The sequence below is a fragment of the Lynx rufus genome, unplaced genomic scaffold, assembly GCF_022079265.1.
Source record: "Lynx rufus isolate CCGP_SWC_20201006 ecotype Redwood Valley unplaced genomic scaffold, mLynRuf1.p SCAF_13, whole genome shotgun sequence".
Classification (NCBI taxonomy): domain Eukaryota; kingdom Metazoa; phylum Chordata; class Mammalia; order Carnivora; family Felidae; genus Lynx; species Lynx rufus.
Window position 1 is genome coordinate 3,264,449 of NW_025814827.1, and position 26,253 is coordinate 3,290,701.

General features: G+C 54.9%; 1 protein-coding gene across 1 annotated transcript in view; it reads right to left on the minus strand.

Annotated features, from left to right (window-relative positions):
• Positions 1 to 26,253, minus strand: part of CCDC33 (coiled-coil domain containing 33) — a 106,809-nt gene that overhangs the window by 63,377 nt on the left and 17,179 nt on the right. Inside the window, exons 4-7 of the mRNA XM_047075669.1 lie at positions 19,980 to 20,134; positions 6,136 to 6,269; positions 1,939 to 2,048; positions 259 to 375 (exon numbers count right to left, since the gene is read on the minus strand). Of these exons, the coding sequence (XP_046931625.1) occupies positions 259 to 375; positions 1,939 to 2,048; positions 6,136 to 6,269; positions 19,980 to 20,134 (516 nt within the window). The remainder of the gene's footprint in view (positions 1 to 258; positions 376 to 1,938; positions 2,049 to 6,135; positions 6,270 to 19,979; positions 20,135 to 26,253) is intronic.

Consider the following 26,253-nt stretch of genomic DNA (forward strand, 5'->3'; position numbering starts at 1 on the left):
CTGTATGCCTGGGAAGTGCTGGAAAAGGTTAGGCATCATTTTCATCTCCATCCCTAACCCATCATCCCCGTCATCCCAGGGTGGGTTCTTCACAAAGTACTTTGGCTATTCTTGGAAGGCCTTGTTGCATTCTTCCTTCTTAATTTCTTCCCCAGACACCCTGCCCCACCCCACAAAGTCAGGCCAACCAGAGGTGGCCAAGGGGAGGGCCTGGGGTCTTGCCCCTTCACCCCCCACCCCCTGCTCCAGTCCTGGCACCTCCAGAGCTGTGTGGTTGCTGCTGATGTCGCGGTGGAAGAAACTGCCTTTCCGAACGATGGTCACATACAGTTGGGACTTGGCAGTGGCTTCCTCAGCTTTCCCAGACTGGGTGGGCTGGGGACAGGGCAAGAGAAGAAGACACACAAGAAGGAGAGTGACTAAGGGGCAGACCCTGGCCATAAATCCAGCCCTCTGCACACAATCACTTGGCATTGCTCCACCGGGGCTCCGAGCTGATAATTAAAGCTCATGGTCCCTGCGAGCCCTTCCAAGATCAATATAATAAATCTTCCCTTTTCTATTTGAATATTTCATCGCCCTCACAAGGACCACTGCCTGCCTGCTCTCTCTGTAAAGATGTGATAACAAGGCCTGGGTTGTAAGTGGACAGAGAGCCAGGAGGCCTGGGTGATGATCACAGAATCACAGCTAAAGCACTGTCTTCCAGGTGAGTCATGAATCTCTCTGGGCCTTCCTGGCCCTGCCTGCCCCAGGTATCTCATCCAGGCTTAGGGAAGGGGCATAAGGAAGGTAAAGACCCTAGGCCATGGTTGAGGTGGTGCTTGGAAAGAGGATCGACGCAGGACCTGGTGGGAAGCAGGGAGGGAGGAAAGGAGGGGAACTGACCTGAACTGAGCACCCACAATGTGCCAGGTACCTCACCAGAGGCTTTATGCTCATTGTTGCATTCAATTGTCCAAATGGCCATGCTCAGTGTCTCTATTTTGCCAATGAGAAGTAGAGGCCTAGGGCGTTAAGCGGCTGCTATGGATATATTGTTAGCAAGAGGCAGACCTGGGATAGAAACCCAGACAATCTTGCGTCACATTGTTCTTTCCGCCAAACCATAATAGGGTCTGGAGTGCACACTGAGGGGAAAGTATGCTTCCGTTCATCGCTGGCCCAGTGCCTAGCATGCAATCAGAGAGTGAGTTCTTCCTTCCACCAATCGGCATGGGGGAGAGGGAGCGGGCAGGGGAGCTAGTCTGGGAAGTTCAGACCATGGACTGAGGTCCCTGAGGCTCCCCTCTCCAGGCTCATGTCAAGTTCCCTACAAGAGGGGTGCACTCCAGGGAGCACTTTCTTTCCCACACACCCCAACTCTCCTGGGCCTTCTTCCTGCCAAAGCAGTGTGTGGAGGCCGCACAGAAAGAACGGACTTGGGAGACAGCGTGACCTGGGCTCACCCTCCACTCTGCTACTCACTTGCTCTCTCACCCAGGTTGAGAGGATTCCTCTCTCTGGGTCCCAGTCCTATGTGTGCAAAACAGAATTCACCTTGAGGATTAAAGATGATGTCTAGCCCAGGACCTGAAACACAGTAGGTACTATGAAAATACCGTATTTCTTTGATTTTTAGATATATTCCCACTTTTAACATACATGAAATCAGAATATATCTTTAATTGGTGTATTCATTTAATGTAGTAGATGTTCTATGCTATTGGGCTGTTTTACAGAGATGAGTTTGGAGAATTCCAAATTTCTCATGGAAATCATTCATGTCTACCTGTCAGCTGTGCTTCCTGAGTCTCATACGACCCAAGACTTATCTTACTGTATGGTGAGCATGGGAGGCTCTGAGAGAATAGCTGGGCACATGAGGGTGGTTACCATCTGTTCTTCCTCTACCTGTTCCAGGCCCACATGGGCCCAGCACCCAGGGCCCTGACTTACCTTCACCAGCTCAAAGTGGTAGGGGTGGAAGAGACTCAGGTATTTGATGGGGATTTGATAGGACAATAGCTCCTCTTTATTTTTATTGTCCATCACCTTGAGGACCATATCTGAAGAGAGAAAAAATGAGCTCAACGTCAAAACAGGGCTTAGTGGACCAGCGTCACCCCTGGTGAGGTGAGCCAGTGGGAGGTGAGACATTGCTGAGAGCAGGGAGCAGGGGCCATGCTGAGGAACCAACACATGTGTGGGACACACACGTACACAACTTTAAAAGCACTGTTTGAGCTCCGGTGCTGGGCAAGTGTCCGTGCTAAGTGCTGTTGGGATCCAAAGATGCAATTCTGTCCAGTGGTCCAGAAACTCCCAGCCCAGAGATGGACACACACAGTATGGAGCTCCCATCACAACAGACACACATGAGCTGGCACAGAGATATGCACGCAAGCAGGAATAGTACCTCTTCCTAGGAATAAGGCCGCTTCCCTTAGTCAAAGACATTCTCACCAGCAGCTCAGGCAGGAAGGGGAGGGCTTATCTCCCACATGTTGTGAATGGGGAAACTGAGTCTCAGTAAGGAAAAGTGATTTGCTCAAGAAATCTTCCAATATCAATAAAATATCTTCAAGGAAATGAAAATTACTCTAACACTAAGAATAATGCACCACTTAGAAAACTCCCTCTAAAGAGACTACATTTTGTCAAAAAATGCATGAACTTCAGGATGAACTCTGAGAACATCAATGACTTAGAAATAATCATGGAAATGCTCCTTAGTGAGCACCTGCTGTGTGCAAGACATGGGGATGGGTGCTCCTGAGTCATTATTCCAACAAATCGCCACCACAACCCCTCAAGTAGGCATCACCATCTCTTTTTAAACTGTGGACAGTGGAGCTAAGAGAGGTTTATATTACTTGATCGCCATCACACAGCTAGTAAATGGCTGGTGGGAGAGGCTAGGCTTGTAACCCTGGAGGCATCTTTTCATTCTGGAAGTCTATGGTGTGAGAGAGAAGAAGAGATGAGGAGGGAGGAAAAAAAGAGGAGGGAGGAGAGGGAGGAGAATAAGAGAGATGGAGGAGGGAAGGATCTAAAAGATCTAGAGAAGAATGGAAAAGGGAGGATGGGAAGGACGAGAGTACCTGATGGAGACTGGGGGTAGCCCCTTGCTCTTTGCCTCTTTCTTAAGACAAGGACACATCAGCACCATGGACAGCTGCTGGAGGGGTGGGTTCAGCAGTCTGGGAGCCCTGTGTGGCTGGGTCACTTGGAGCTGGGTGGGTCATTTGGATGAGCATATGGAGGGTCACCTGGGTGGGTCAGTCGGTTAAGTGTCCAGCTTTGGCTCAGGTCATGACCTCATAGTTTGTGAGTTCAAGCCCCGCGTCAGGCTCTGTGTTGACAGCTCAGATCCTGGAGCCTGCTTCGAATTCTGTGTCTCCCTCTCTCTCTGCACCTCCCCTGCTTGCACTCTGTCTCTCTGTCTCTCTGTCTCTCTCTCTCTCTCTCAAAAATAAACAAACATTAAAAGAATTTTAAAAATGACTGTTGGAGGAGCATATGGAGGAGGATGAGGAGGAGGAAGAGGAGGAGGAGGAGGCAGAGGAGGAGAAGAGTTTTGCTAATTACTCTTCCTTTCTTCTTTTTTCTCACTGCTACCCTGGAAACAGAGAGGGAAATACATTTGCCAGAGTCCCTCAAGAGCTGGCCAAGTGGGATCTGTGCTCGAAAGAAAGAAGGGGAAATGCGGAAATGGGCATCCAAAAGACCTGAAGTTGCCTTGAAGGAAGTAGAATAAGACAAGAGGTTTGGAGTGAGAAGACCTGGCTTCTAATACAAACACGCCAACTTGCTCTGTGACATTTGTCAGTCACTTAACCTCTCTGAGCTTCATTTTCCTGCTCCGCAAAATGTTAATATTTTAGAAAGGAAAATCGTTGTCTCTCTCCTAATATTGTTGTGGGGAGGGAAATGTGTTTTTCAAGCTATGAAAGTCTAAGCAAATGCTCCTTGTAGCTGTCACTATTTTCCTCTTCATTAACCATCTGTAGTGCTCTGTATACTCACCGAGCCCTGGGCAGAACTGAAAAAAATTCAGCTAGGGGATTCCAGTGCTCCCAGCCAAAACTTCATCAGTAGCTATGGCAGCTGCAGCCCCTCATGGCCACTACGCATGGGCCCTGAGTCCCTAAATCTGGTTGGAATTTGCTGAAGCTGAAGAAGGGGTGAGTGTCCTGCATTTCCTCCTCCTACCCCAGTCTTTGGAGCCCTGTGTGGGCAGCCAGCAGATGAGCTGTGATTGGGGGGAATGGACAGCCATCCCTCCCTGTTCCTGTCTCCATGCTACAAACACGCTTCATCAGCTTCTTCTCTGGGCATTGTGCCTCTCCAGCCTCCCACTGCTCCCTTTGTGTGGCCAACAAGCCATTTCTGCCACCTGCCTGCTTTGGCCCTGACACGGGTCTGCAACTCCCCTTTGCTTTCATTAACACCTCCTTGAGCTCCCTCCCCCTTCCCTCCACCTCTTGGCTTGGCCCCCACCTCCCCACCCCCACCACAGACATCACCACAGCAACCAGTTCCAACCAGGTTCCAATGAGCATCCAGCGACTTCAATCTGCAAAGAGGCACCTGCCAATATTCCCTGCCTGCCCATGAGGCCTCGCTACCCTCTTGTTCCTGCAGTGAGTCCTGTCCCCTCTCTGCTGCACAGATGGGCCCCAAGGCCACTGACTCATCATGTCCTTTCCTATAGTTACATGACATGTGCAGAGCTCAAGGTGGGGTCCCAGACCACGTCTACTCACCACAAACCCTAACTTCCTGTCAGCCACATAGATACATGCACACACACACACACACACATGCATACACACATACATGACACACAAACATGCATGCCTCTGGGTACGGACACAAGCATGTACTCACACACACCACTTTCACACATACATACGAGCCAGCGGGCAGGCATTCACAGAGACATGCACATTCAGGCGCACACAGGCACGTGCGTGAAATCCTAGGTCAATTTTTTGTCCTCTTCCACATTTTCTCAATTCACCCCAACAGCCCCACCTATCCCTTTAGAGGCAGAAAAATATCGTCTGGTGTGACCCAGAATTGGCTCTGTCCCCCTTTATTGATGGGCCTCCTCACCCTCTGTCTCTCATCTTCCTACATCTTTAGCAGCTGGCTTTCTGCTCTTTATGAGGCAGACGGGAGTTCTAAGTCCCTGGTGAGATTTCAAGGGGGGGAAGTAAAGCCGGTCCTCTGAGGGAAGGGCCACCTGCAAGATAGGAACTTGAGGTTCTTCTGACCGGATAAGAGCACAGACGCTGTGCACACCTGTGGGTCTGTGCTGACTATGCCTGATGCCAGTGCCCATAGCTGTCCTGGCATCTGCCAGTCAATACTCCTGGGTGCCCAGCCCCAGGTCTCACCCAAGAGTGGAAACCACAAAGTGCACACACATACTCATGTACACCTGTACCTGGAGATTTCGGTGTAAGCCCTGCCTTGAAAAACTTAAATCACCTCCAGTGTTAGAATTTGCTGAAAGACAGGAGCTGGAAAGGCTTCCGGGGGTGGAGGCAGAGGAACTAGTAGGCGGTTTCTATGACAGTGGCCCGCGACCCTCAGGAAGCACAGGGACACCGCTGTCTCACAATGGGCAGTGCCCAGGAGACAAAGCAGGATAAGGAACCATTCTAGGGAAAAAGCTAGAACACTGGAGCCTCAGCGAGAGTGTGTATGGCTGATCCTAGGTCCTCCACTTATTGATTACCTGAACTTGGGCCAGTTCCCTGAAACTCAGTGTTCCCATCTAAGCAATGGGAACAGCACTGCTCCTCCCAGGAGGAGCTCCCAGTGAGCGTTGTGTGGGGATGGGCCAGGAAGCTGTAATGTGCTGTTTCAGTGGGAGATGGTAGTAATAACAACCATGAAAATAATAACAGCGGCCGTAAAAAGATAAGCTTTCATTGTCTGGGAAATTCATTTATGTGGAACAACTCATTTTTCGAGCAGACTGAGGAGATGAGGTGTGACAGTATTATGATTTTTTTTTCTTTAAAGTGCTTTTAACTGAGCCCAAAGAGGTGTTCAGGTGGCTTCCAGCTGACTCAAGAGGGAGCCTGCCTCTGCCTCACACCCCTCCCGTGCACGCCAAGCCACGTTTCGCCCCCGCCTCACCTTCTTGTCCCGCATCCTCAGTTTGGAGCTCCACTTTGACCGTGTCCCCCCAGATGGGGGCTATGGTGGGCTCTGTGGTCACAGACGTGACTGCCTTGGCGTTCTGGTCCTTCACATCCTCAGATGTGGTTTCCCTGGGGAGGGGAGGAGCAGGCTGAGTCAGAGGAAGGGTGTCCTGCCTGCTGCTCACCCCTTCTAGACACATTGTCCATAAATCTGAGCAAAGGGTGGACAGAGAATGGAGAGCTCCCTCCCAGGCAGACACACTCTTGTCATCCCAGGCCCAGGGGACGCCAGGTCTCTCTCCTTGGCTGCCCTGACCGCCTGGGAGACCACCCTGTCTCTCCGGCCACCGCTGAGGTCTTCACGTGGACTCAGGCACCCGAGGCCAAGGGTGGGGATGGGAATGGGAGTAGACTCCTTGCCTGTCTGACTTCCTGCCCTCTGCCTTGGCAGGGTTCCCCAGCAGGCGCCTGTGTGCATAGACTCCCCATCCTGACTCTCTTCTTTAGGTTCTGTTCAGTGGGAGGAAGTCTCTGGGCAGGGCGGCTGTGTGGTGCCCGCCTGGCTGGCTTCTCCTTTGACCTTCGTTTCCCTAAGCTGCTGGCCCAACTCCCAAGGCTCGGCCCAGCTTCCTGGGCTCTGAACCTTTTCAACGGAGCACATGCACACTACTGACTTTTGCAGCACCCACTTCGTGCAGGGCCCTGGGCTGGACACTTAGAGCTGGGCACGAGGCAAGGCAGGGGGGCGGTGAGGGGTTGTGCAGGGCCAGCCTGTCCAAGGAGAGGTGGGATCTTGGGCCCTCTGCTTCCCAGTGCATCCCACAGGTATCTGACACTTATGTCCCTGAGCTCCCGAGCCATCAAACAGTTCAGCAAGAGAGTTAATACTTCTTCTGTTGAGGAGGTTATTATGTTGGGGCTGTAAATAGCGCCGCTACATTAACTGCAGCAATCATGGGTGAGGAACCATCCCAGAGAGCCTGGAGCAGGGGGAGCCACGCCATGTACTCAGGAGGGGGAGGTGCTCTGCACCAATGGTTCCCCAGGCGGAAGCACAGATGGTGTCCTCACCAGCCTTGGCCCTACCCCGGAGGCCCCCAAAGGGAGTGTGGCGCAGGCGAGCTGGCCCAGAAACTCAGAGCCAAAGTGCCCCATATGGTACCTAAATCAGCCTGTGGCCTTCCCAGCCCACCCTGTTCTTCCCCTCCAGGAAGCCTTCAGAGCCCCCTGGTCCTCACTGCTCCCTCTGGCCTCTGGACTTGAGTGACACAGCAGCCTGGATCTTTGCTCCCCAATTGTCTACAGGACTCCTGCAGACAACCATTCTTGTAAGAGTCCTGTCTCCAAGCTCCAGGGCTTAGCTGGAGATTCCTCTCTGCTTCAGCTGAGAGACAGTGTGGCCTGGTGATGACAACAGGGTCCCTGGAGTTCCTAATCGCAGCTCTGCCCCTTATTAGCCGTGTGACTTTGTCAAGGTACGTGCTCTTGTGGTACGTTACTTCCTTCACCTGTGAAATGGTGTTGATAATGCAGGGCGGTTGTGGGCATGAGATGAATTCATGTGTGTAAAGTAGTTGACGTGTTAAGTATCATGATGGTGCTAATCATCATAATCGTTTTAATTGCCCTTTTAATCAACATAATTGTTTTAATTGGCCTGGTGTCCCCCCATCTTGACCCCAACTCTGGGTCTACCTCTGAGGATCTCGGACTGCCGTGGCCAAGGTATGGAGTCCTGGGGAGAGGACAGTGATGACAACTGGGTCTGAGGCCGCAGTTACCTCTTGACCAGGCCACCTGCCCTCTCTGAGCCTCAGTTTCCTCCTCTGTAGGTGGGATCTCCCTCCCAGGGTGGTTATAAGGACTGGGAAGAAAGCATGTTAAGCTCTTGGCACACAGAAGGCCCCAGTTCATGTTATTCCCTCATTTATGACACAAGCTGGGTGTTTCTCAAAAGTCACTGACCCAGGGCAGCCTGGCAGGGGCAGGGGAGCACCGAGAGAGGGCTGGGATGATGAGGGGCGTGCCTCCCAGACTCATCCCTGGTCCAGACACTTCGTCTCCGCACACCTGCGAAGAAGGCCCCTCTGGCCCGGGGCTGTGAAGGAGGCTGCCAGGCTGGAGAGGAGAAGGCATCAGGGCTGGCAGGGGTTGGAGCTCCCTGCCTCCTGACTTGCTAACCTCCGCTAACTCAGGGGTGCCATCTGAGCCCCTCCTCCTGCCCCTCTGTGCCTTACACTCTATGTAAGGATGAGGTCAGTCCTCTACACCCCAAACATCTGTCCTGCTCCTGCACGGACACCCAGTATTTTGTGTCCCTGGGGGCTACCCAGTGCTCAGAGCAGACAGACTGAGGGTGAGCAAGGGACCTGAACCACAAGCAGTGCAGTGACAGAATGCAGGCCGGAACCCATGACCTGTACTTGCCAGCCTGTCTCCCTCCTGCCGGCAGGAGGGATTCCAGGTGGAAAGAGATGGGGAAGGACAATGGACAAGGCCAAGGGAGCCTGCTGGCGCTGACGCTGCTCAGGCATAGAAGGGGTTAAGCAAGCATCCCTTTCCTCCCTTCTCTCACCAGGAGAGGTCTGTCAGAGCTAGGTGAGTGGAGATGAAATAACTCAGGAGGGGTGAGGCCCCAGGGGAAGGAGGGAGGCTTTTAGCAGGTGGAGGGAGGCTGTCAGGGTAATGGCTTTTCCTGGCACAGCTGACTCCTTCAGGCCTTGATGCTATTCTAGAAACTAGAGATCTAGAGGGGCGAAGGGGGCCAGTTCACTCCTTGCTCCTAGTTCCCATTCTGTACCTCTCAGCTGGGCACATGGAAGGCTAGGTTGTAGGACCCCTGGCCCCTGATGGGGCTCAGGTCTCCTAGGGAAGCTTCTGAGCCCAGGGGACCTCTCTAGGACCTGCCTCCATATAGCTTACTATAAGAGCAGGATCCTCCCTCCAATCCTTAGAGCCCTGGCCTGGCTCTCGCAGGCAGGCCCTGGGGGAGCTGCTGGGTGCTTCAGGCTGGGAGCCTGCTGTCAGGGGCTTAGACTTAATCCAGTCATGGGAGGAGCAGTCATACCAGGATGGAACTGGGGTTGGGTTCAGGGGTACAGTTTAGCAATCCTGGGTCCCAAGCTGCCAAGAAACAGAAACCCCTCCCTACCAGGCCCACCCCCCAGCGCACTGGAGGGGTATGTGTGTGTTTGACAAAGCTGCCAGGAGGCCCTGGGGCTCCCACCCAAGCAGGGGGTGGGGGCCAGGCCCAAGCACATCTGTGAGTGGGAGGGAAGAAGCCGGATTTTTTGCTTTCCTTCTACACTGTCACCAAGGGAGACCGTTGTCTGGCCCCAGAGGCCGTCGGTGAGGTGAGCAGTGGGAAAGTACAGGGCACTGATGGGGTGGTGAGTACAGGCTCCTGAGCCATTCCCCCACCCTCCACCCATCCTCTGAAATGCCCTCTAGAGCATGTATACCTCTAGGGGTGGGGGGGGGTGCCATTGTCCCTGCCTCCAGGAAGGCTCCCCTGACCAGCCCCTCCACCAGCCCATGCACGTGTGTGTGTGCACGGACACACAGGCTTCCCCAGGGAGGTCTGTGTGCCACACATTACCCCATCTCCATACCCTCCTCCACGTACCAGCCCTCAAGCTGCTTCCCAGTTCTCTGAGCCCACCCCCTGCACTTGCCCTGCCTGTCTGCTTGGTCTCCCACACTCCTCAAGGTGTCAGAGCATGAACAAATGTCAAAGTCTGGCCTTGACAGGGTCCAGGGCTTTGGAAGCTCAGGATTCAGACCACCTGCCTGTCCTGAGTGTCGATCCCAGGGCAGCCCCTAGGGTATCAGGGGGAAAGGGAGGACCCTAATTTGGACCTGTTCTGGCTGCAGGGGTCCTGGCTAGGCAGGACCCAGAATCCTGGAAGACCAGAAGGATGTTCCCAGAAGCCCCAAGGAAGGAGATGCTTGGGCAGAATGAAGATGGACGAAGGGCAGAACCTTTACATAGATGGACGGCAGAACAAGAGGCCTTGTAATCTTTTGTCCGGGTCCTCCACAACCCTATCACTTGCTCACCTGGGAAACTTAGAGGCAGGTGAGGAAACAGGTTCAGACTAAGATTCCTTAAGGCCAGATGCCCAGTGTGTCATGACTGGACCCCATTCTGTCCTGAGAAGGCAGCACAGTTCCCCTCTACTTGCACTCTCCATGTCAGCCTCTGGGCCAGGAAGTCCAGCCTCCCCATCCCCCAGAAGTCTGAGGCAGCCTGACTCCCAGGCATGGACCTCCTTCCATCCCTGGAGGGCACAAAAAAAACAATGACCTGTCCCCTGCCCAGGTCTCCAGCCTTATGCAACAGGGGTAGAATGGGAGAGTTGGCCCCTGCAGAGGTGGTCACCTGAATGGGGTGGTCAAAGGCTGGATTCTTGGGTTTGTGACCCTGCCTGGGCTGGACTGGGGAGGCAAGGTTTCCTGGAGGATGCAGGGCTTGAACAGACAGAGAGGAGAACTTTTCCAATCGGAGGATAGAGCCTGAGGTTTTGAGGAGCCGTGAACAGGTCTGGGGAGGGCATGGCTGGCTGACCCAGTGTGTTGGGACACGGGTTGGGGTAGTCAGAGACAACAGGGAGGCTTGTGGTCCTCCCTGACCTCCTGCCTTTTCCAGCCCTCTTCTCTCCACACCCATGTGCATTGTCCTCTGAGGCCAGACAGGAAGGAGGAGAAAGCCCTGCCTTCTTACCTCTGGCCTTGGCCAGGCTCCCCTGGGATTGCTGGGCAAGAAGGCTTCCTCAAAAGAGGAGCTAAGACCCCAGGCAGGAATGTCTGGTCTGAAGCTCCTTTCTCTTCCCCTCCCACCGTACCAGACAATAGCCCATCACCATCAACATCCCCCCTCCACGCGTGCCCCCCACCCAGCCCCCAGTACAGCTGGTTCTTATGGATTTTGAGCTCTTGGGAGGCTGCCACTTGAGGCATAAGAAGGGCTGTTATTCTCAGCAAAGCAATGGCTCTCATCCTGGGTTTCATTTATTAATTGGACTCTAATGAACCATCACTAATTGCTGATGGTGCTACACCACTACAGGTGGGCCTCGATTTAAGGAACAACCAACTCTGGAGCACTGGAGGCCAGCCAACTCCCCGTCCACATGGGCATGGCTGCTCCCCCCCACCCCCACCCCGTACCTTCCCACAGGGGGCGGGTGCTGCCCTGGAAATCAGAAACGAGCACTCCGGTAGAGGGAAAATTCTTTCTACAAAACAAGAATTCTGCTCCTCACTTTCCTACCCATACTTCATCTGAAATAATCCCATTGTTCTCAGGGGAGCCCCTCAGGGTCAACCACGCACCCCTCTCCATGCTCAGGGAGGCAGCAGGGCAGGGGGATTCGGTCCATACAACCCAGGGCAAAACCTCACCCCACAGGATTTTGTGATGGGTGCAAAGCCAGACTCAAGCTCCAGTCTGTTGGGCATGGTCATACCCTGCATCCTCTCCCAGGGAGGATTTCCTGGTTTTCTAGGGAAAACTTTTCTCTCCATGGAAGCAGGAGGTGGTGCATGGGCAAGTGTTATCTGCCAGCCTCTGGAGTGTCCAGCTGTGCTCTACCCTGTGGCCTTGCTTGGCGAGGGGCCCGGAGAAACATCTTAGAAAGAGGGGAGAGGGTACAGCTGGCTAGGAAATACCATGGCCCTACGGGATGAAATGATAGTCCCTTGGCAAGGTATAGGCCTGGGTGAAACAGCCCTGGGAGGTCTCTCCATGACTTGAGATCCTTCTTGATCACTCTGAACACCCCCTCTCTGAGTATCAACTTCTCATGGATGTAGCCTTAGCGCAGGAGGAATGTGGACAGACATATAGGTGAACTTCCCAACCTCAGGAGAATGACCTGAATCACTCTCATTCTTGTCTCTGGCCTAACTTGCATGGTGTATGGTCCACATTCTGAGTCTGGCATCTCAGACATAGAGCCCTGCCTCCTGCCCCCTTCCCAAGAGACCAGCCTTCCCGAGGGGCCCAAATACCCAAGTGCTGGCTGGGGTCTGGAGCCTGCTCAGTCGCCCTCTGCCTTGGGAGACTGTGGGCAAAGGACAGGTGGGTATTATCTGTTTAGTACCCCCACCACACACACACACACACACACACACACACACACACACACACACATGCTAGGTGAGCCCCTCAAGGGCTTGTCTTGTCACTGCTGGAGCTGTTTCCAGTTCCCACCTAGGCACAGTGGGACCCAGCAAGTGTTTACTGAATGGGGGAAGGTGTGGAAGAACCTTCCTTTCCTCTCCAGCTCTGCTAGGCCAGGCCCCTGGCCCAGACTGCTGGGAACCTGCTCTGATCTGGGGCAGCTTCTCAGTACTGCCTCAGAAGCAGCTGCTGGGCTGGGACGAGGGTTCAGATCTCAAGTTCTAAGCCCAAGTACATCCTCAAAGGGAGGGAAGCAGAGCCCAGCTGCGGGGACTGGGCTTCCCAAAGGCCCTGGGGCCCCAGGGCCGGATCCTGGGTCTGGTTTTCCTGCCACACTGACATTCTAAGGGCCCCCAGTCATAGTCACAGGCTGGCCCCAGGCCCTGCTTCTCCAATACCCCCAGGGCACCCTAGCATGTACACGGCACTTTCCACAGGCCTCAGAGCTGCCCGAAAGTCAGGCAACAGCTGGCAGGGAGGGAGATACAGGACAATCAACCTCTCTCCCCACTCAGGGCCAGCAAATCTGCCCCTACCTTTGTTTGGGGGCAGCCGCCGCCTGCCCTCCCCAGGGATAAAACCCCACAGCCTCCTGAGAATTTCTGGGCCAGTCATGCTGAAGGCCGGAGAGAGTGGATTAGTGTTCAGGCTCACAGGCTGTGGGTTTGAGTCTCAGCCCTACCGACTGCGTGGGCTCATCCTTTAAACATCTCTGAGCTCATGACAGTGTTCCATATCTCACAGGCCTCTGGATGGATGGTGAGCCCCAGGGGGGTAGGGGGGAAGGGGACGAGAAGGACAGTTTGGGAAGGCTGAGTCTGAGGTGGAGTATACATCGGCTGGTGGGTCCATGGGGCTGCGGGGCAGGAGAGAGGACTGGGCTGGAGCTAGACCTTCCTGGACCTTCAGGACAGGGCTTGGGGGTAGCCTGGGATGAGGGAGATCTTCAGGGAGTGGGGGGGAATGAGAGATCCAGGGAGATGCCAAGGACTAAACAGGGAGCACCAACATTGACCGGGTATGGGGTGAAAGGATCCCACAGAGGAGTGGCCAGAGAGAAGAGGGAATCAAAGGGGGCTCGTCCTGGAAGCGAAGAAAGAGGGGGCTTCAGGAAGGGGGGGTGTGCCTCTGAGACACATATAGAGAGTGGGTCCCCACGGGGAGGCCCCTGCGAGAAGAGGACAGCTGGCCAAGTTGGAGGCTGAGTCTGAATGGGTGGAGGGATCAGGAGGAGAAGACATGACGCGAGGCCCAGAGATTCAGCTGCGCAGAGGTGTTTGGTCTGTGTGTAGAAACTGGCTAATTTCACACAACAGTGTGGATTTCTGACTTCTCATGAAAAACAGAGACAGCCCACAACCCAAGCCTACAGTCCTCCACGGCAGGAACCCGAGGGGCTGACTGGGGGCTGCTTCCCCGAAGGAGCCCTGCGCTCTTGACTTGGTCTCACACACCCGGCCGCTTTCAGCATCTGTGGAGCCGGCTCCTCAGGCCTGAAGGCACTGACTTTGCTGCCCCCGGTGCCCCTCCCTCTGATGGAAGCTCACTGCGTGTAGGGAGACAGCACAAGGGCAGGAGGAGCTGAACTGGAACCCAAGCCCCAGTTCCCTGCCCAGTAGCCTGCCTCCCTCTTTGATGGATGCCAGACCACGCAGCATCTGACCTGGAAGCCTGAGGTGGGAAGCAAGGGGCACAGAAGCCAGTCAAAGCCCCAAGAGGGGACCCCACTTCCTGGCCATCTGTGATGCCCCGGAGGCAGGGGTGGGGGAAGGAGGGGCCCTGTCAGCAGCTTTGCCCGTGCTTAGAAATAAGCAGCCGAGACAGCCTGTGTGTTATACAATGAGGACACCAGGAAAGCTCCCCACCGGCCTGCCTCGTTGCCTGAAATCTCCCCATTAAAACTTGCTTCTCTTGGTAAGCATTGGCCTCTTGGGCTGCCCTCCAGGATTCCAGCGCCTCTGCAGAAGAGCTCATGCTTTTTGGGTCTGAATAAGTGTTTCGGGCATGAGAAGGACCTCAGGGGCCCTGCATGGCGGTGATAGGGGAACATCTGGAAATATCCTTATGGCTTCAGTCTGGCTTGCGGGGGGGGGGGGGGCGGGGGACGGTCTCAGGCAACCCTCCCCTTTTAACCACTGACACCAGCTGTGTTTACAGCTCTGGGATACAAGGCCGTTCTCACTGAACAAAAATTCTGAGGCTCTGAGCCTCAAGGGACTGACATCATTTGGAGAAGGTGTGGAGAGGTCTGGCCACACCATAGCCTGGGGACTCTGCAGGGGAGATAAGACCCGAGATTCTCAGGCCTCTCCAGGGCCTTCTCCCCCATGCTGTGCCTTTTCCCACAAGCATCCTGCTGGAAGGGAAGGAACCTTGGCCTCTACCAGAGGGAGTCACTAGTGGCCAAACAGGGACACTTATCTTTATCTGCTCCATTCTTACTGGCCAACCAGACAAGTCCCTTCACTTCCCTGGGTCTTGACCTCTTTGGCCATCACATGGGGCTAATGCAACCTGCCTGCCAGGGCTGCTGTATTAGAGCCAGGGTGCAGAAGAACCGAGCTCTGCGTGAGCTCAGCGTGGGCCACCATCAGCAAATGGGGGCTGCTTTTTTCCTGGCACTGTCCCATGCTCACTGTCACAGTGTGTATTTTTGTTATTTTTGCTGAGCCCAGCCCTCTGGCTGCTGAGACAAGCTCACGGGTCACCTATGAGTCATGCCAGGCCTCCACCCACTCTGCCCAAATCCCTGCCCTCTGGAGCCTTTGGCCAAGGCTCACAGCCAGGCGGGGGGAAGGTGTGGGCAATCCAGATCCCAGGAAGGGTCTTCAGACTGCTCACCGGATCTTCTCTGGAAGTCTGGGTTAGGACCCTGAGGCCAACACCCCTTCTAAGAGGGGCAACCACCGCATGAGGATCAAGTCAGGGAGTGAGGTTGAAAAAGCTTTTAGATTTTGGAATGCTGGATCCTGGCTTGGGTATGCACTATAGTTCTGTGACTCTGGCCACCTCACAGAAATCTGCTGAGCCCTTAGTGACCTCATCTGCAAAATGGGGATAGTATTTTACCTAGCTCAAAGGACTGATGATTAAATTATGGGAAGCACATACATACCACACACACACACGTACACACACATGGACAAACACACGCATTCCTAGCATATTTGCCAAATACATGGTAGGCACTTGGTAAATATGACCTTTAACCTTCTCCTACGAGGACCTTACACAATTGTCTTACTTTCAGTACTTTCTCCAATTAGTCACTAGGGTCAGAGCTCTGTCTGTGGCCAGGGTAGGGGCCCAGTGTGTGATTAGGGCTCAGTCTATGACCGGAGTCAGGGCTCAGCGTGTGACCAAGGTCAGTCTCAGTCTGGGACCAGGGTCAGGGCTCTCAGGCTCACCCAAGAAAACCAAAGATCCTCCAAATATGACTCACTGGCTCTGACCTGTGCTCTGCCCCGCCCACTGTGGCTCCGGCCAAGCCTTCCCCCACGTGCACAGAGGAAGCAGCCCTTCCCCTCCCGGTCCTGGCTCCAGCCCTGTTCCTTAGCTCTGGGCAGCAGGCGGTCAGAGCAGCCACTGCCAACTGGCAACCCAGCCACCAATCCTTTGGCCGAGGGTTAGAACCCCACAGGATGTCTCCTGGCTGGCCCCTTCCCCAGACCCTGCCTGTGAGGGCACCCCCCCCCCACCTGTCAGGGCCACTGCCTTCCTGGTCCCTGCTGGGCTCTGACTGGCAGGTCTCTCTGTGCCAGGCCAGGAGGCAGGTGTTGGGCACTGCTCAGGCTTAGATCGGTCAGGGGAGACCCGGGGCCCGGGCACTGGCCCAGCAGACCTGGACTTGGAATCTGTCTTACATGTACAGCTGGGGCTCTTGTTGTCTCTTAAGAACGGACACTATTTCCCAGGCCAGAGCACGAATCAGCTTGGCAAGCCTTGAAACAGCACAGAGACCAGAATAGACATCCTGGCCACGGGAAGACTAAGACTCAGAGAGGGACAGGGACTACCCTGTCAGGGGCAGTGAGCCAGATTCTGGGGTTTCCTGATCCCATTCTCGCTTTTCTCCACTGCCCCACCGCTTTCTTCTGACAGATCTTCCATGCCCCCCGTGGGCACTGGGGGCAACCTTTACTCTGTGTCATACTTCACACCTGTCAGCATCTCCTACTGGCTCCCCATCCCTACAGCCCTCTGAGGCAGCTTCCTGGGAGAGGCATTTGAGCAATGAGAGGACAAGGAACCTTCCCAAAGTCACAGAGCAAGCTAGAAATGGGGCCGGATTCATTCAACAGTTATTGACAGCCTCCTATGCTCCGGGTGCTGTGTTAAATAGTAGGGATAGAATGGGGAGCAATACAGACCTGGTGGTCACTTGTTGAACTAGAGGGCCACTATGGGGGTAGGTTCGAGGAAGAGTAAGCCAGGAATCCCATGAAAGCACATCAAACTCGTGAGGCCGGCTGTGACACTGCAGAAGTAAAAAGTCCCAGGGAGGCGTGGAATGTAGGAAACTTTGGCCTGGTCTGGGAGGTCAGGGGGGACCTCCTGGAGGAGGTGATTTAGCTGGGATCCAAAGAGGAAAGGGGAAGGGAGAATGTTCTGGGGGAGGGATCCTGAAAGGCCTAGGGAGGGAGGAAACAGGGTCTGCTCAGAGAACTGAGAGATAGACACGTGGTACAGCTGGAGCGAAGAAAGGGAGACGGAGTCATGCTGCTGGGGATCTGGAGGGGGCCGCAAGGACCCAACCTTGCTGGGTCTAGAATCCTCTTTACCCTGGGAGCAGTGAGAACCCTTGGGGTTTGAAGATGGGTAAGATCAGATGTGCTAAGAAGAGAAAAGTGCAGAAGCTTAAGGTGGGGCGAGCCGGCAGAGAGAAGCAGCCAGATTTCAGATACAGGAGACACATTTACAGGACTTGGGGATGGAGTGGGGGTGGGGGGGATGTTGGGGTGGGGGGAGGAATATGATTACTGGCAGCAGGATGAGGATGTTATGCAGACAGTACAGAGGAAGAGGAGCGACCAAGGGTTGAAACCTGGGACAGGCCAGCATCTGGAAAGATGAGATGCCCAGTGGACGTAATGGGGTCAAGCACAGCCGTCATTTTAGAGAAAGCTATTTCAGAGGAGTAGAGGGGTCAGACTGGAAGCAGGTCAATGGCTCAGATGGAAAGAGTTGGAACCACAAGATGAGCCACGTGGACTTCTTGGTCTGGGTCAATCACGGCGAGAGGTGTGCTCTATTATACTAGATCGGCTTGAGGCTGGAGACTGCACAGGAGTGAAGTGACCAAGCCCCCAGCTAGGGAGTCCCCATCATTAGACCTGAGTTCTCTTCAGCTCCCCACTAATGGGCTGAATGAGTAAATGACTCCCGGGTACGCTTAGGCCTGTGCTTTAACTCCTACTCCACCATTGTCCCCGCAGGTCGGCCTGCTGGGGATGCAACAGACCCAGAGAGAGGGCGGAACTAGGCAGGGACAGGAAGCCCCAGAGGTGAGACCCCTAGGGATGGCAGAGAGCAGGAGGCTCAGCCAGGAGACCAAGCTGAGGGCACCAGAAACACAGGCATGAGAATGATGAGAAAAAGTGTTTTGAAAGACTATGGAAGATCAATATTATTAATATATATTAAATATATACCCTATATACTTTAAGCATTGTAATATTCATCGTGAGAGGAAGGAACGCTTCGGGGGACTGGCTTCTCATGCCTGTGGTCTGCTTTGTTAATGGTGTAGGTGGAATCAGACACCCAGGGCACATCAGATTCTTCCCAGGGCTTCTGGCTTCTGAGGGTCTGGGTCGTCCCTTTGGGGTTCCTGCCTGGGGCTGGGGGCTCGCTGCGAAAGCCTCTTTCAGGTTCCTGACAGCTGGGCCTTCCTTCTCAGAAGCCCTCCCTTCTGCTGTCATTTGCATCTCATTAGCACCCCCCGGGGCTGGTGGCGGCTCAGCCGCCAGGAGCCCTGGAACGCCCCGGAACGCGGGGCCGCAGGCTCGGCCGGGCTCTGCTCCCTGCCCCCTCCCTGGGTGGAGATGGGTGCAGCCATGCGCTCTCCCCGCCGCCCCCACACCCCTCACCCAGGCTCCGGCCGGCTGGGCTCCCGCCGCGCGTTCCCATGGCAACCGGGTGAAGGCGAGGGTCGCGGTGCCCGCCGCAGAGCAACGCGGCGCCCCGCTCCCCGCCCCGCCGCCCAGGCTGGCTTGGTGATAGGCAGGGCCTCAATCTCCCGAGATGATCGGCGATAATTGGTTTATGGAAATAGCTGAGGGGAGAAGGCGAGCTCCCTGCCAAGCCCACTCTCTGCCACCTGTCCCTCCTCACGGCGGAAATGGAGTTGGGGGAGGGGAGGGCCGAGGAGCTGGGTGGGTGGGTGGAAATGGGCCTTTTGAGACAAGCAAGTGTCCCACCTGTTGGTCTCCAGCACACCATCTACCCTCCTTTCAACTGTGTGGAGGTGCGGGGGTTGTTGTCATAGCTACTGGCTGGCTGTCTCCGTGGCTCCTTGATCCCTAAGTCGGCGCTCAGGCCCAGGCTGGGCGCATTGTGGGGGAAATGGAAGACCTGGGATGTGTCCTCTGGAGCCCCAGTTTGGGGAACAGAAGAACAGCCCATAACTGTATTTATGTGAAGTGTGTCAGATCAGAGTTGCCATTGCTGTGCAGCTCCAGAGAGGAGAGCTCAACTCTGGTGGCTGCCTGGAGGAGGAGGCAGTCAAGAATAAGGCTTTGAAGGTGGGATTTCAGCAGGTGTTGGGTGAGGGCTGGGGCAGGCACTCCCCCAAAGGACATGTGGGCAAAAGCCTGAGGTAGGCACTGAACTGGAATTAGTAGAGGAGGGGAGGTGTAGAGTAGCTTGTGGGGAGGCCCTGGTGGCTCCCACTGTTTACAGAGGGGCTCAGGGATGACAAGCTTGGCGGAGGGGTTACTGTGCAGTGCTTCACAACCAAGATTGAACGGATGTCCGACCTCCGTACGGAAGGTTGGCCGGATGGACACCCTGTCACCGCCTGATGCCCTCCTGGGAGAAGCGAGGCCCACAGCATGGGCAGCAGATGGCGTGGCAGGCCTCACTCGGCCACCAGGCTGGGAGAAGCGTGCAGCCTGATTGCAGCTGGCTGACGGGGGACGTGGGGTGCATTAAAGGACCAGAACTAGGGAAGTCCCTAAGATAGAAATGACCTGAGAAGTGGGGGCATGGGCAAGGAGGAAGATGGCTGTGAGGACCTACCCCAGAATAGGGCGTGGGGGGATGGGGCACCCAGAGTCCCGGAGAGGCAGGCTCAGGCCTTCTTCCTTTGATCACCACCCCACTCCGAGCCCAGCCCAGCCCAGGCTTCTGTATCCAGGGGCCCTGCCTCCCTGAGGTCAAACTGTGGCCAAGCCCTGCCCAGCTGGCTGTGGGATCAAGGAGTGGCTCTTCCTTCCTTCCCCAGTCCTGGTGAACAGCTTCCCACGCAGCAGGGAAGATGTCAGGCCTCACGCGTACAGAGCCTCCAGCCCCTGTGTGATTCACACTTGGCTTTCCCCTCTGGGTATCACGGTCCCCTCCCCCAACCTTTGGTTGCTCGCATTCCAAATTTCCATCCACTGGTTTCTGCTCACAGCCCCGCACCAGCCCCTGCCCCTACTCCCGGCACCACTTACACTACCACGTATGGCCACGGCTCAGAGCCATCCTTGCAGGTGGGTAGGTTGGTGGCCCCGTGGAGAGTGACCATGATGGTCTCCTTATTAGGGGGAGACAGGTGGCTGGTGACAGATTCCACACTCTGTGAGGTGTTCAGGGGCTCCTCTGGGCTCTCAGTGACCTGTGGAGAGAGCCAGGGCTGAGTGGCCTCTTCCTGGTGGTCCCCTGCCCTTACTGCCTCCTTAGAACTCCAGTCCCTCACCGATCCCCTCCCCACCAAGTGCCTTTCCCTTTGTCATCCACCCACCCCCACCCAGTTTGGAACTATAGGGCACTTGCCTTTGACCCCATCTTCTCCCTACCTCTGTCCCACACCCCACGTCTGCCCCAGTCCGTGATCACTTCCTGCGGAGGGAGACAGGGCTTCATCCCTCAAGTCCAGTCTCACTGCTAAAACCTTTGCTTTTGTGGGTGCCCTTGCCTCTAATTCCTAAATCCCACCTGCAGCTGGCCTTCTCCCTCGGTCTCTCCTGTAACCTCAGCCCAGTCCATCTGTCACCTTAGGTCCTTCCTGTGCACAGCCCCTTACAGTTTACAAAGTTCATCCACATCCATGGAGTCACCCAAGGCATTAATGAAAAGGGACGAACGTGTCTGTCCCAGATGCCCCTCTCTCTTCTCCCCAGAGAACCCTGCAGACCAGGAAGGAGTGGCACCTGCCAGCACATGGCGCCCCCTCGGCTGGCTGCCCCAAGCGGACACACATGTGGGAGCTCACCAGCTCACCAGCTTGTGACTCAGGGCCTGAAGGACCATGGTATTCAGTGAGAGCTGCTGAGAGGAGACAGAAGCAGCGGCCGGGCAATCAGGAAAGGCTGCTGGGAAGAGGAGGACCTGAAGGGTTGGGACCTTTTATCTAGAAAGTTTGCATGAGGCACCTGGGTGGCTCAGTCGGTTGGGTGTCCGACTTTGGCTCAGGTGATGATCTCACAGTGGTGAGTTCGAGCCCCGTGTCAGGCTCTGTGCTGACAGCTCAGAGCCTGGAGCCTGCTTCAGATTCTGTGTCGCTCCCTCTCTGCCCTTCTTCTGCTTGTGTTCTCTCTCTCTCAAAAATAAACATTAAAAAAAAATAGCAAGTTCAGTCTGTCAGATCCTGACAGGGGGCAGGCCCTGGTAGGGGGATCCCCTGGCTCAGTCCTGATGAGCACTGAGCGTCAGCAGTGCTGGGTTTAAACCAGCTCTGCTCCTCAACACCATGGACCCGAAGCCCCGTCATGCTGAGAGTCAGTTTCCCCAATGGGACAATGTGGGCTTGGACCAGCCTGTTTGGAAGCTGCCCTGCTTCCTGTGTGAGGGCCCCAGTTCCCCACACACTGTCTGCTCCCACCTTGAGCCTGGGGGTTCTGGGCGCAGTGGCTCCTGGCTCTCAGAAGCCTCTGGGCAGAGGGAAAGGGAAGGGCCTGAGGACTTTGACGCCTCTTAACGTCATTCCGTTCTGATGACAGTGGAGGGGTGAACATTACATGAGCCCTGACAGCAAGGTCTGCCAGCCCTGCCTTCAAACCATGTCTAGGGGGGCCCTGGGTGGCTCAGTCCGTTAAGTGTCCAACTTCGGCTCAGGTCATGATCTCAGGGTTCATGAGTTCGAGCCCCACATCTGGCTCTGCGCTGACAGCTCAGAGCCTGCTTAGGATCCTCGCCTCCCTCTCTCTCTGCCCCTCCTCCACTCGCGTGCACTCTCTCTCTCAAAAATAAACATTAAAAAAAAAAAACAAGGGGCGCCTGGGTGGCGCAGTCGGTTAAGCGTCCGACTTCAGCCAGGTCACGATCTCGCGGACCGTGAGTTCGAGCCCCGCGTCGGGCTCTGGGCTGATGGCTCAGAGCCTGGAGCCTGTTTCGGATTCTGTGTCTCCCTCTCTCTCTGCCCCTCCCCCGTTCATGCTCTGTCTCTCTCTGTCCCAAAAATAAATAAAACGTTGAAAAAAAAATTAAAACAAAACAAAACAAAACAAAACAAAAAAACAACTCATGAAACCATGTCCAGAATCTGACCCCTTCTGCATGCCTGACTGTTTCCTTTCTGGCACTCCCTCCACCCTGCCCATCTCACAGAGCAGCCAGAGTGATCCTTTGCAGATTTCAATCAGACCAGATCTGTCACTGCTCAAAACAGTGGCTCCCTGTTTCCTTCAGAGCTTCGCTGGCCCGTCAGGACCTACACACTCTGGCCCAGGGAACCGACCTCGCCTCATGCCCCTGGGCGTCTTGCCCACGGCTCCAGCCCCGCTGGCCTCTGGGTGGTTTCTTGCACATCCCAAGCTGGCTCCCACCTTCAAGACTTTGTCTGGGTGGGTCCCTCTTCCCCTGTATGTCCATCCCTGTGGCTTGTTCCCTCACTTCCTACAGACCTGATGTTAACACAAAGGCCTTCTTGGTACAATCTGTGGTCCTTGACTAACAAGATGACTAATTAGGAGGTGAGAAACCCCCAGCCCCAGAAGTGCCAGCTCTACACAGAGACCCCTCCTTCTGCCTGAGGAAGGCCCCCTCCGCAGGACCCAGGGGGCGCCTATCACCATCTGCAGAGGTGTTGAGAGTTATCCTTCCCCCTCTCCCCCTCTCCCCTGCCAGGCCATGATGGGAGGAGGGGAGGGAGGTCAATGTGCAGAAAGAACCCCTACCAGAAGGAAGGGGACGGGGAGGGGGGAAACAGGCTCAGTGTCACCTCTCCCCTCATAGGTCAGAGATACTGCCTTCCCAATGTCCCACCCTCACTGTGTGCCCCCCGTAACCCACTCCACTCTCCATCAGGCTCAGTCTTCCGGTTTAGTGCCAGGGGAGCAACACCAGCGACCTGGAGTGCCCAGAAATGTAGGTTTCAGTCCAGGTCTGCCCTAGCTCCCAGTGGGGTCTTACTTTTCCCACCTGGTCAGTGGGGAGATCTGGAATGGTTTTGTAATCTTCCCTGTGGAAGGCCTAAGGTTCTGCAGTGAGGTCAGGAGAGGTGACTAACGTGTCTCTCCATCACCCTGATGCCCAGGAGAAGCCCAAGATGGTGGCCCCCTCCCCCTTGTTTCTGTGGGGGTACAGGGCCTGTCCCCAGCCTCCTATGGCCCCCAGAAGTGAGGACCCAGCATCACGGTAGCCCCACAGCCCAACCAGTGATTCTGCAGACCAGGCCCGTGAGTTGTGTCCTCTCTCTGTCCCCTACTGCCTCTATGCCTCCCCTTGTGGGACAGCCTTCTGGGAAATACAGCTTCCAGGAGGCTGGACAAAAACTGCTCGTGCTTCACTTCTGGGCATGAGGCCAGCTGCCAGGCTGGCGCCTCCTGGTGAGGGCCGCAGGCATGTGCCGCTGGGCAGGCTGGGCCCAGGGCCAGGGAGGCCTGGAGCGGGGACTGTGGGCCAACCTCTCAGCCTTCCCCTTCCTTCCTTCCTACCTCTGGCAGGACAATCTGCAGGCTTCCCTCGGAGCTGTGCCTGCATCAGGACCAAAGTCCCCCCTCACCCGGATTCAGGTTCCCCAGCTGTATCTTAAGGGCTTTGAGTTAAAAAATGGCCCTTCACGTTCCTTCTAGTTTCAGCATCTAAACTTGCTTGGGAGTTACAATGGCCACTGGAGGGCCCTCTCCTAGGTGGGGAATCAGGCTCAGGGAGACCAAAGCCCTTGTGTCTGGGCCCTCGGCTTTGCTAGCGGGCAGAGTGGGAAGTGGGATGGGGTCTGTGTCTCCACCTTGTGAGGTCTCTGCTCTGCCCTGTTAGTGTTTTCTGGACATGCCGAGCTTTCTCTGGGCCACAACGTATACGCCCTCGGGCTCATGACCCAAGTAGCCAGTACTTGTTAGTAAGTACTAGCCATGGGAGTTGTGGCGTTTGGACAAGGAAAGACTCTTTCGAAGATGCCGCAAAAATCAGAAATCATAAAGAAAAGACTGATCGCTCGGATTACATTAACAATCCACACCAACTTCTATGATAGCCTCCAATTCACCACAGTCCAGAGAAAAAACAAATAGGAGAAAGTATCTGCAATATATATAAAGGGATGAATATCCCCAATACACAGAGATCTGGAAGCATCACCACAATAAAAAAGACATGAATAGAAGCTTCACAAAAGAGGAAATAGGAATATGTAATACTATATGTACACAATATGAACATTCTTATAGGAGATTCTACCAAGTCATTAAAAATGTTCCACAAAATTATGAATTAAACAAAACAAATCCGGGGCACCTGGGTGGCTCAGTTGGTTAAGCATCTCGCTTTGGTTTCAGTTCAGGTCATGATCTCATGGTTCGTGAGTTCAAATCCCAAGTCGGGCTCTGCACTGACAGTGCGGAGCCTGCTCGGGATTCTCTCTCCCTCTCTCACTGCCCCTCCCCCGCTTGCACACACTCTCTCTCTCACACACTCTCTTTTTAAATAAGCATTAAAAAAAATAAATCAAACAAATCCATTTCCTTCTCAGGGCTCCTACGAATGCTCCTTGGATCCCCAAACCCAGCTTGGGTGGGCGGGTGGGAATGAGCTTCAGGACCAGCTGGCAGCATAAGGCCTCTAGGTCAGGCCAGCCTGGTGCCTGGTCCTGAGTGTGTGACATTCAAGAAAGTAGCTTAAAGGGTAGAGTCAAGGGGAGGAGCCAGCTGTGGGTAGAGAACACCAGGAACCCCAGACACCAAAGTCAAGGGTAATAAAGTAGAAACCACAGTGGGGCACCTGTAGCTATTTGGTTTGAGTCTAACAGCAAGAGAGGGTGTTCCCAACTTAGCAAGTACCTGGTGCCTTTGGTCTTAGCTCATTCTGCCACCCCAGTCGGTACTTGGCACAGTCGAGGACATAGGCTCAGCCTTGCCAGTTAGCAGGAGACAAGGGTGGCCTCATATTGAACTATCTGCATTTCACCACTCAGAGATTTTAGTCCCCTCCCGGCAAGGTCTTGCTGTTCTGTCACAGATATTTATTAAGCACCTACTATGTGTCAGGCACTGTTCTGAATTCTGGGGATACGGCAGTGATCAAAACCAACAAGAAGCCCTTCTTTCTAGGAGTTGGAGCATCTGCGGCCTGGGGCAGGGGTCTGGGCCAGGGCTGGAAGGGTGGAGGATGGTGGAGCATTGGCAGTCCCAGGGCAGCAGTGTGGGAATCTCCCAGAAGATCCTGGAGGGGGATGGTTGAGCCATCTCAGTAGGGTCTCTGTGCCTTTGTGACAACACAGCAAAAACTCCTTTCCAGGCTATGCGGGGTCAGGGGTACTATACCCATTCAAGCCACATTTTTCTCTGGGTCATGGGGATACAAGACAGAAACAACCAGGTAAGGGTACCAGGAGCTGATAACACCTGCAAACACACCGAATTCAGATCCCACGTGGCCCAGAGTACAGCACGCCTAACTTGGAAGAACACCGAGAGACCACCTCACTCTCCATTTCACAGCTGTGAAAACTGGGACCCGGATAAGGGAAGCTTTTGTCATGATTTAGGAGCAAATAAAACAAGGGACTTTGAAGGAGAGATGAGCTCATACAGATGAATGACCCCTGCCCCTAGCCCTCACCTTTTTCTTTTTCCGTCCCATCCTCTTGGGGGCAGGAGTGTTTGGCCTTGTTTAACAATCTTGGGGACCAGTACCTGATATTGGTGGCTGACCAGGCACTGGCCCTGCCCAGCTGGCCTGGGCACCGTGGAGTCTTGGGGCTTGGTAAACAGTATAGAGCGTCAGTGTTGTCTCGGGTTGGGGGGGCATACGCTGGCTCTGGGAGCTAGATGGGGGGGAAACAGTGGGGGGTTGGAGATGGCGAGGTGGGGGGCAGCCTGGAACTTTCTCAGAAGTGAGACTTCTTGGAGTGGAGGTGTCCTCAGGGCTCTGGGCTGTGACCAGCTGGGTAGGGGTCAGCAACGGAAACAATCGGCTCTTTGTACCCCCAGGAAGGTAAAGACAGGGGTGGGTGGCCCTTTCTCTGCCAAGACCTGGAAAAGCTGTGAGCTTGTCTACCCAGCTGGGTCACCTGGGCAACACTGTGTGACGTCATAGGGCAGAGCAGAAGCCACATGGGTATAATCCAGGTATAGTGGGGGGGGGGAGCAGAAGCCCTTCTCCCTATTTTTGGAGGTGGGTCCTGCCTGCTCTCTGGAATCCAGTCCTAACCCTCTCTGCTTTTGAGACCCCAAACAGTCTATCAACCCGATTCACCAATGGCTCTGTATGCCCAGCCCCACTGAGGAGACCCAGATGCTACCCGCAGGAAGTTGCAACTTGGTTGGTAAAAACAGTTATTTCTGTTAA